This window comes from Juglans microcarpa x Juglans regia, chromosome 5S, assembly GCF_004785595.1.
Source record: "Juglans microcarpa x Juglans regia isolate MS1-56 chromosome 5S, Jm3101_v1.0, whole genome shotgun sequence".
NCBI lineage: Eukaryota > Viridiplantae > Streptophyta > Magnoliopsida > Fagales > Juglandaceae > Juglans > Juglans microcarpa x Juglans regia.
The window spans coordinates 25,550,510-25,561,633 of record NC_054603.1 but is presented as its reverse complement, the minus strand read 5'-3'; the positions used below and the strand labels follow the sequence as shown (position 1 = coordinate 25,561,633).

Sequence of the window (11,124 nt, the reverse complement as noted above, 5' to 3'; positions counted from 1 at the left end):
ATGGGGTTTTGCAGCCATTCAATGTGAATGGTTTCTTGCAGCTATGGAATGCTTTTATTTAGCATTATTGTGATTTGCATGCTATTTGTCGTATTTGAAGATTTGATTAGATTTGGTCTTTATAGTGGTTTTTTTTTTTTTGGCAGCATTTTTTATCTTGCTTTAAGACCTGCATTTTTTTTAATTTTTTTGTCCTTATCCCGTTGTTGATGATGCACTTCGTTTTTGTTAAAATAGGTAAATGGATTTTTGTCCTACTGTCCCATGTTTATGGACTTTTTTTTTTTTTTTTGAGAAGTTTTGATGAAAGATATGATTTTTTGTTTTTGCTTTTAAAGGTTGTGATCTTTTACCATTTAATGGATAGTATTTATTTGTTTGTGGAAGAAATATATGGATTCTTTTTATTTGCTATACCACGAAAGATAATTCCACTTGGTTTTGTTTCAAGCTTTAAAGCTGGTTCTTTTTTTTTAGGTGATGATGTGGTGAAGCATGATTAGATATCTATTTTTTTTTTTTATTTTTTAATAAGTTTAAGTGGGTGTTTTGACCCTGCATATCGTTTTTTTAAGGCCGCTTTAAGTGAGTGTTTTGATACACTTCATTTGTTGCAATCAGCTCTCATGACAACTTTTCATGTCTGAGACACGGGAACTTTTTTTGCATTTCATTGCGCATTATTATTATATTGGTTACATGATGTGTTTTTTTTTTTCGTGTTTGTATATTTTTTGTTGCAATGTTGGTTTTTTTTTTATTCTATGATTTTTTGCTGTCTTTCTCCTTGCAAAAGTTTTTTTTGTTGTTGTGTCATTTGTAGTTGTTATTCTATTTTTCCCTCTCTTATGCTACAATATTTTTTGAGATATATTTAACAACTTAAAGTTTTTATATCTTGACCTGTATTATATATAGATTTGTTGAATTTTAGATTTTATGATATTACTCTGTTCTCTTATGGCATAACATTTAAAGAAAGCAATCAAATTCCAAATTTGCTAAAAAAAGCATATGAATTTGAAACTAGATGGTGTGTAATGTGTTCTTTGATTTGCATGTTATGATTGATGTGTGATATATTCTTACAAAGAAATAAAAGATAACATTTGTCATTCTGTTTGCTCTAAAAGAAAATAATTTAGATGATGAGGGTTTTCAAAAGATGATGGAATTTTTTACCATAATTGTCTGCAATAATAATCTTCAAATGAAAGAGGAAATTGTTATGGTCTTATTTCATCATTTGATGAAAATCCTCCTTATTTATATTCTTTATATTAGAATTAACAGTTTGATGAGTTCGATGGTGTGTGTTGTATCCTTTGGTTTGCATGTTGGGATTGTTGTGTGATATATTCTTGCAATCGAATAAAAGATAACATTTGTTATTCTGTTTGTTCTAAAAAAAAGAATTTAGATGATAAGGGTTTTCATGAGATGATGAAGTTTTTTAGTGTAAGTGTCTCCAGTGATAATCTTCAAATGAAAGTGATAAAATATAGTCTCTAAAACAATGTAAACGTTCGATTTACAAAATTCTTATCCAGAATATTTGATTTTTCAACAGGTATTCAAAATGTTTTGGTTTAAATTTTAAAATTTATTGGTCCAAATTATATTATCTGATTGTTTAGGTAATTCTCTTTCATAAAAAGTTAAAAGTCTTATAGTTTATAAATATTATTACATTATTTCTGAGAGAATAAAATATTTATTGTGATAGTAAATTTATAAACATCAAGGACATTCTTCATTTTTTTTAAATAAAGCATATAAATTAAAAAATCTTTTATGAATTATGCTGAAAGCATATCATAATTATTTTATTCAGGATTTTTTGATTTCTTTCTTTTTTTTAAAATAAAAGATGAATGTTCTCAGTGTTTTAAATTTGTTGCTACTTTAAGTATTTATTTTTGTTGGATATTAATGTAATAATCTATCAAACTGTAACTTCTTTTTTATTAATATGAAAAAAGCATTACAAAATGTCAGAATTAAAAATGAAAATAAATATAGCTGACTATTTAAGTAAAATTACGGCAATTTATTTAGAAAAATTTACGTTTTTTTTTTAAGAAAAATTTACTATTTTTTTAACAATAACAATTAATAATTCATGATAAGTTTCTTTTTCATAAAAATTTAAGCGTTTTTAAAGTTTAAAAATATTATTACATTATTCTTAAGAAGATAAAATATTTATTGTGGTAATAAATTTACAAACATCAAGGACATTCTTCCTTTTTTAAAAATAAAGCATATAAATTAAAAGATCTTTTATAAATTATGATGGAAACAAATCATAGTTATTTTATTTAAGATTTTTTATTTATTTCTTTTTCTTAGATAAGGGAGGAATGTTTGCTTTGAATTTGCTATTACTGTAAGTATTTATTTTTCTTGGATGCCAATGTAATAATATTTCAAACTGTAACTATATTTTTATTAATATGAAAATTAAAGAATACTATGAAGAAAGCTTTGGAAAACTCCAAAATTAAAAATGAAAATAAATAGAGCTGGCCATGTAATTAAAATTACCACAATTTATTTAGAAAAATTTACATATTTATTAAGAATTTGTTTTGGTTTTTTTTCAAAGAATGCAGTCAATATTTCAAATTATATGATTTTTTTCATTTTAGTAAAAAAGAAGCTGGCAAAAGATCAGAAAAAAAATTTTAATTGTTTAAAAATTTTGTTGTATTATCTAAACAAGAATAAAACATATTGAACAAAAAATAAAATATATCTAAGTTTCTCTTGTTTTATAAAAAGGAAAAAAAATAGAATGAATGAAAAATATTTTAACAAAATAAAATAAAGATTTTATTTCATTAAATTTTTTCTTGGCATATCTTTTTCTTTTAAAAAAAATAAGGGAATTATTCTATATATGTGTGCTTTTTTTTTTTTTTTTAATGACAATGTCTTTTCTTTTTTCCTTTAGAGAATACAATCAATATTTTAAATTATATGATCTTTTTCATTTTAGTAAAAAAAATGCTGTCAAAGGATGAGAAAAAAAAATAGTTTTGATGGTTTGAAAATTCTGTTGTGTTATTTACACAACAATAACATATATTGAAACAAAAAAAAAAAAAATATATATATATATATATATATATATATATATATATATACCCAAGTTTCTTTTGTTTCAAAAAAAGAATAAGATGAATGAAATTGATTTTAGTAAAATAAAGTATAGATTTTATTTTATTAAAATTTTCTTTGGTGTATTTTTTTCTATTCTTTCTTTTTCCTTGCGTATTCTTAGTTCTATTCTTATAATTTTTTTACACAAATTTTAATTAACAATACTAATTTTAACTCTTTTCCGTTAGTTTTTGTTAGGTTAATCGTTTTTATTAATTTGTTAGACTTCTTCTGTTAATATTTTCAATTGTCATTTACTTCCGGGTATGCTCTATATTTTATTTTTCTTTTTGAAATTATCAAGTATTAATTGAAATATAGATATTTTAATGTTTATCTGTTCAATATATAATTTTGTACTTATTTATTATGTTGTTCTATTGTATTTCATAAATGTGCTTGTCAAGCTATTCGATTCAGCTGCCACTACTTTGGGTATCCGTGAAGAATCTTTATTTGCTCTTCATTCTATTTATTGCCTTTGTATGTTTTATTTGTTCATTTCAAGATGTGTTTTGTTTTTATATATATTATTTCAATGTTCTACCCATTAATTTTAGTTATTATTCTTATTTGTAATTCTTATTGTTTCGTGGTTGTACTGTTTAGTATTTATCTGTTTAATTGTCTGATTTTACATCTATTTATTATATTGTTCTGTTTCGTAATTATATGTTTTTTCTTTATAATTTTTTTTAAATTCTTTTTTATAATTTCTTTTTTTTATATGGATTCTACTTTTCAGTATATATGCTTACATGTTATCTTTTGGTTGTGATAATACATGCATGCTTTTGATTATATTGATCATTCTTTGTTCAGATTTCGTAGATAGTGATTTGAAATTCATAGTGTTGATCATTCCAACTTGAAGTAATTGTTAGCCCCCATCTTTTGTTGACAAACAAAATGAATAGTGGTAAAATGAGCTAACATATAGAGAAAGTTTTCTTAAAAATATGTTTGATCAATCTTTTTATCTAATAACCTCTTTTAAAAATCTCACAAGCTCGTAGAAAACAATCAAAAAAAAAAAAAAAATCCATATAGTCTTTTACCAGAAGAACAAAAAGAACATTAAGTCAAAAGAGAAGAAAACGATATCATCGACAAAAAGCATCGACAAGTAGTACCATTCAAGTTGGACAATTTTTCATTTATGAAACGGATATTATGGATGCATCTTTTCTTGAAAGTGATGAAAATGTCAATCTTTTGGAACGAAGAAAACGAAGTGTCTCTCATGATGGTATCAATACAATTGACAACTTCTTTTCAAAAGATATTGGATATTCTCAAGACATAAGTATCTCTTCGGCTAATCAAGAAATGAATGTATCTACACTCGATACAACCGATCCCTTACCTCCAACGCTAACAAATATATCGATCGAAACTCCAAATAGATATGATCAAATTACAACTGAACAGGTTTATTATATATCTTTCATTTTTCCCCCATATTTTTAAATGAAACTTTTTATTTGTTATTTGCCCAACTTGGAACATCATGAAATCCATATCAAATCAGATCCTGGCTTAGACCATTGTGTTTTTAATGCTCGTGAAGTATCACAAGTGACAGTAATTTAGATTGAAAATGACAATTTAGAGCAATTGAGTGGAAGAAGTATTATGGTCTATAGTCATTCAGGTGGTAGTCATATAGGTCAATACTATTTTAGATGTTATGATCCACTTCAATATCCATTGTTGTTTCCTTATGGTGACACGGGTTAGTATAATGACATACAAAGAGTGAAAAAAGGTACACAATTCTTGCCAAATGAAACATCAGCATTGCTTGAACCGCAATCAGCCGATGATTTACTTTCAAGAGAAACACAAGGTTCAGATATTTTATATATTTTAATAATTTAATAATATTTTTATTTTGAAATTTGGAGACATCTTATGTTCTCAAATTTAATTCCTATAGTGCTCCAAAAAAGATCTACCTTGCTATGCTCTGGTCGTTTGTTGCAACAATTCGTTGTTGATATGTATGTTAAGATTGAAACTTCAAGATTGGATTACTTCCGTACCAAACAACAATAAATTCGGTCTGAAATATATTAGGGGATTGTTGATAGTTTTTCACTTGGAAAAGGAGATAGTTCCAAAATTGATTAACGCATTATATTACCTGCTTCTTTTATTGGAGGACAAAGAGACATGCGAAAAATATATATGGAAGCAATGATTTTAGTCCAAAGTTATGGAAAACCCGATATTTTTTTAACGATGACATGCAATCCAAGTTGGAAAAAAATTCTAGATGAATTAGGTCCACAATAGGAAGCACAAAATCATCCTGATTTGATTGCTAGAATCTTCATAGCAAAGCTAGAGGAACTTAAATATCAACTATTCAAGTGACAGATTTTTGACAAAGTTGCAGCATATGTTTATGTGATTAAGCATAAAAAAAGAGGACTTCCACATGCTCATTTCTTGATTATATTACAAACAAATTGGAAGATTTATGCTCCAAAATCTTTTGATGAAATTGTGTTAGTAGAAATATCTGATAAAGATGATAATCCACATCTCTATAAAACTGTTGTCAAGCATATGATGCATGACCCATGTGGAATATTGAATCCGACGAATATCTGTATGAAATCAAATGGTGCTTGCAAAAGTCATTATTCAAAAAACTTCGCACCTAATACAATTGTTGAAAATGATTGTTTTCCGCAATATAGGCATCGTGATAATGGAATTACTGCCAAAGTTAGATGACAACATTTGGATAACTGTTGGGTTGTTCCGTATAATCAATATTTACTTGCAACATTTGATTCTCATATCAATGTTGAGATCTACTCTACAATTAAAGCAATGAAATATCTTTATAAATATATTTACAAAGGTCATGACCGTGTTGCTTTTAATGTGATTTCTGAACAAAGCAATCAACCTGTTGATGAAATTCAATTATTCCAATCAGGTAGATGGATTCCTCCACCTGAAACTATGTGGAGAATTTTTAAATGAAACGTATCTAACAGTGTATAGCTTACACTTGCATCTTGAAGATCAACATCTGGTGACTTTTCCTGCAAATTAAAGCTTGAACAATATTGTCAACTCTGATTTCTATGTAAAATCAATGCTAACAGAAATTTTTGCAACAAATCGTGTAAATGAAAACTCTCAAACGTTGTTGTATAAAGAATTTCCTGAATTTTTTGTTTGGAGCAATCAACATAAAACTTGGACCCCTCGCAAGAAACAAACAGTTATTAGTAGAATTGTTGCGGCAAATCCATTTGAAAGTAAAATGTATTATCTAAGGATATTGATGAACCATATAAGAGGTCATCTATCTTTTGGCCACCTCAAAACAATTAATGGTGTTATTGCTCCAACATTTTGTGAAGCAGCTACATTGCATGGATTATTAGAGTCAGATACATCTTTAGAAGATTGTTTACGTGAAACATCACTATATCAAATGCCATACAGTTTGAGAAGACTATTTGCTACAATCTTGGTTTATTGTAATTCTACAAATCCAAGAGAACTATGGGAGCATTTTGAAGAAAGCATGTCAGCTAACTTTAAAAGAGTTGGGAACAATTCTGCGAATATCAGAAAAGAAATTTTGCGGCATATTTCTTCTATACTTAAATCAATGGGAAAAGACATCAACATATTTCATCTTTTAGATCATGATATTTCTTTTGATGAATATGAACTTCAGTCTAGAGAGATTAATGATGAATTAGCAATCATAATTTCAGAAGAAGACCTTATAGCATCAACAGTTCTCAATGATGAACACCAATATGCTTATGATTCAATTTTACAAAAGGTTTTCTCAAATCAGGCAGGCTCTTTCTTTATTGATGGTTCTGGTGGAACACAAAAAACATTTCTATATAAAGCGCTTCTTGCTACATTAAGGTCTAAACAATTAATAGCAGTTGCAACTATATCATCTGATGTTGCTGCATCTATTTTATCTGGAGGTGGAACAACACATTTACGATTCAAGATTCTATTGAATTTTGACAAAAACAATACTTGCAATGTTAGCAAACAAAGTGGACTTGCAAGATTGTTACGTGTTGCAAAGTTAATCATATGGGATGAAACCCTTATGTCAAAAAAACAATCTGTAGGAGCATTGGACATAATGCTCCGAGACATCAATAATTCTGAATTATTATTTGGTGGCAATATCATTGTTTTTTGTGGAGATTTTCGACAAATTTTACCCGTTGTTCGTAAAAGTACAAGACGAACAATTTGATGAAAGCTTACTCTCCTTTTACATATGGCCAACTCTGACCAAGATTTCATTGACTCAAAACATGTGAGCAAGATTAGATCTAAATTTTTCAAATTACTTGCTTCAACTAGGCAATAGAATATCCCCAATTACAATTGAAGAAGAGATGCGAATTCCTGATAACATGCTTATCTATTATGAAAGTGATGTTAATTCTTTGCAAAAACTGATAAATACTATTTTTTGTAGTATTCATAATTACTCAAAAAATTTATCTGAAATGTTGAATCATGCTATATTGACTCAAAAAAATACCTCTGTTGATGAAATAAATGCCACACTTATACAAATATTTCCAGGCGAAGTAAAAAGTATTATAGCTTTGATGAAGCAATTGATACATCTAAACAGAGTGTTATGGAAGATTTTTTGAATACTTTGACACCAAATGGGGTTCCGCCTCATGAATTGCTACTTAATAAAGATTGTCCAATCATGTTGTTTAGAAACATTAATCATTCAGAAGGCTTATGCAATGGAACTCACTTAATATGTCGCAACTTTGAACGTAACGTCATTGATGCAGAAATTACAGTTAGTCACCATAGTGGTAAAAGAGTTTTTATACCAAGAATCTCATTCTTGCCAAATGGTGATGAAAATAATGGTTTCTCATTTAAGAGAACTCAATTTCATATCAGATTAAGTTTTGCAATGACAATCAACAAAGCACAGGGTTAAAAATTAGATTTCGTAGGGATATATCTGCCACAACTTGTATTATCTCATGGACAACTATATATAGCATTATCAAGAGCTAAGATAGCCTCTTCAGTAAAAATTCTGATAAGACCAACATCAACCGATAGATCTCAACAGAAATACACAAAAAATATTGTGTATAGAGAATTTCTGAGTTTGGCATTTTCATCTTAGCATCATACAAGTAAAGTGATTCAATAATTTAGATTCAATTTATAATTTTATAAAGCTTCAAGTTTGAATGCTAATGAATGCTTTTCCTTTTTTACATATGGAGTGTTCAAGATGCGAAAACTTTATACATCTATCAGAGATATCATACCAAGCACAAGAAATTGGAAAGTTTAAAATGTTTGTGGCTGAAACATCTCTGAAACGTACATCTCAACATTCACAATTAAAATATCAACACTTAATCTTAGTTGATGCTAAAGTATGATACTTATTATCTTGTAAATTTATAAAAAATTATATCTATATATTTAATGTTATAAAATATTTTCTTAATAATGATAAGCATATATTAATTTGTGCTGGAAATATATTATTTTAATATTTTGAAGGGCAATCGACTACAAGCAACCATGTTTGACAAATATATTGATTTACGTGACGACACTTTGCATGTATTCCAGTTATATTATATCAATAATGCTTACGTGAAACCGTTGGATCCTAAATATAAAATCGAAACTCATCAATACCAATAGATCTTAAATTCAATGACAATAATTGAAGAAATTGCAGATGGTGAAGAAGCATTGCATCCGCCAGTTTATGATATTGTTCCATTTAGTGAACTTCACAATTATAATGTTATTATTGAAAAATTCACTTCTTATAATGGTAAACCAATCATTTTTGCTAGGCGGTTAAAAGTCACTTCTCATAATGGTATTATTGAAAAATTTAGAATTATATATTTTTGTTTTGTATAATATGTTCATACCACATCTAACACATCGTTTTAACTTAGAACTTTATTTGTCATCTCAACCAATAAGTATGTTTACAATATATCCCACAATTCTTGGTGCAGTATCATTGCAAGAATGGTAATACATGTTTTCTTCTTTTCATTTAATTTTAAAACAAACTTCTATTAATTTTTGTTTTCGACATATAATTGTTACATTTTCAAAAGTTGTTATTTGTTTTTAATTTCTTTTAAATTTTTGCAGGGCAACACTCAATGATTTCTTGCTTGAAGATGTGATTATAAAATCTTTGAATCCGACACATGCATATGCCATTGCTCACCGAAAAATAACGAACATTTCTGATGTTGCAGAACTACTCAAAGCTTCGCAACCTACAATAGTAAAATTGTATTCTTAACAATGTTTTTCTAATTATTTATTATTACAATATAATCATTTTAATACCTATTACAAATATCATATAGAAACCAAAATTTTAGGTGAAATGCAAGATAAATGTGTTTGATCTCCAACAAGTCTTCTTTTATATGTGTTGCATCAGATGTAACAAAGGAACATGCTATGATTACAATGAAACATTTTCATGTTACCATTGTAAACACATGAGCATTGCACAACCACAATATGTAATTTTTTTTTAAACTTTCAGTTTATACCACTCACTTAAAAAAATTTAACATATCTTTTCTAGATATTCTAACAGATAACTATATTTTTGTTGATAATAGTTGTCGGGCATATGTTGAAGTTGATGATGGTACATGATAACTAGCTACGATAATGTTTGGTGAAATCGTAGAAAAAGCGTTGGGTTATTCAGCAATTCATTTTATGAATCATACTGTCAAGGTAACATAATATTACATTTTTTTAACTCTTTCAAATGAAATAATACAATTATAAATTGAAACATAATTTTTATAATAAATTTTTATTTTTTTACAGGAGCATTTGCCATTCTTGAAAAATATGCCCAAAAAAATCTCAGAAAAAGAATGAATAATTGAACTTCGTCATTTGACCAAATGAACAAACATCGACATAAAAATTTTAATATCTTATTGGTTAATTCTGTAGAAGAAAAAGAAAATTGCTGATTAATATGGTTGTGATATGAAGTTTACTTCCTCTTTAGAATTTAAATCAAACTACATTTTGTAAACTTATATCAAACTTCGGTTGACTACGGTTCATAATATCCATAACCACGGCCTTAATCCAAAAAAATCTCGCTTCTTTCGATGTAATAGAGAAGTGAGTGACGCAGTAAAAAGAGTTCTAGACACAAATGATATGGCTGGTGTCCAAATGAACAAGAGCTTTGGATCTCTTGTTGTTGGCGCGGGCGGGTTTGAGAACCTTCCGTTTTTAGAGAAAGATTGTCATAATTACATCGACAAGGCAAGACATCTTCGACTTGGCGCAGGTGGTGCTGGTGCACTTCAAGAGTATTTTGTAGGATGCAGTACAAAAATCCTGGGTTCTTTGCATTGATGGATTTAGATGATGACGAAAAATTAAAAAATGTCTTCTAGGCAGACCCCCGTAGTAGAGCAGCCTACCAATATTTCGGTGATGTGGTCACATTCGACACCACATACCTGACGAATAGATATGGGATGCCATTTGCACCATTTGTTAGTGTAAACCACTATGGGCAGTCAATTCTCTTGGGAGTAGGCTTGATTTCCAGTGAGGATACAGAGACCTTTGTGTGGTTATTCCAGACTTAGTTGCAGTGTATGGATGGTATAGCTCCTAAAGCTATTATCACTGACCAAGATAGAGCGATGAACAGCCATCGTAAGGAGTGTTCAAATGGTTGGTGGTGTGAAATAGACATTAATGTGCCACCATATTTGGACGAAGTCAGAGGAATTGCATTTGGTGCTGTGGTTGAACCTGTTCCTACTATTGAATTGAACGATGTTGTTAATGTTCTTATGTTTGGCAATATTTATGAGAAAGTAGGAGTGATTCATCCAATGGATCCAGATGATCATGTCTGGTTGGGGT

At 28.3% G+C, this 11,124-nt stretch overlaps 1 protein-coding gene across 1 annotated transcript; it reads left to right on the top strand.

Annotated features, from left to right (window-relative positions):
• The first annotated feature begins 6,805 nt into the window (after positions 1-6,805).
• LOC121267251 (ATP-dependent DNA helicase PIF1-like) lies at positions 6,806-7,426 on the top strand. The gene has a single exon (XM_041171099.1). It carries the CDS (start codon positions 6,806-6,808, stop codon positions 7,424-7,426), a length of 621 nt encoding a protein of 206 aa, XP_041027033.1.
• Positions 7,427-11,124: the final 3,698 nt, after the last annotated feature.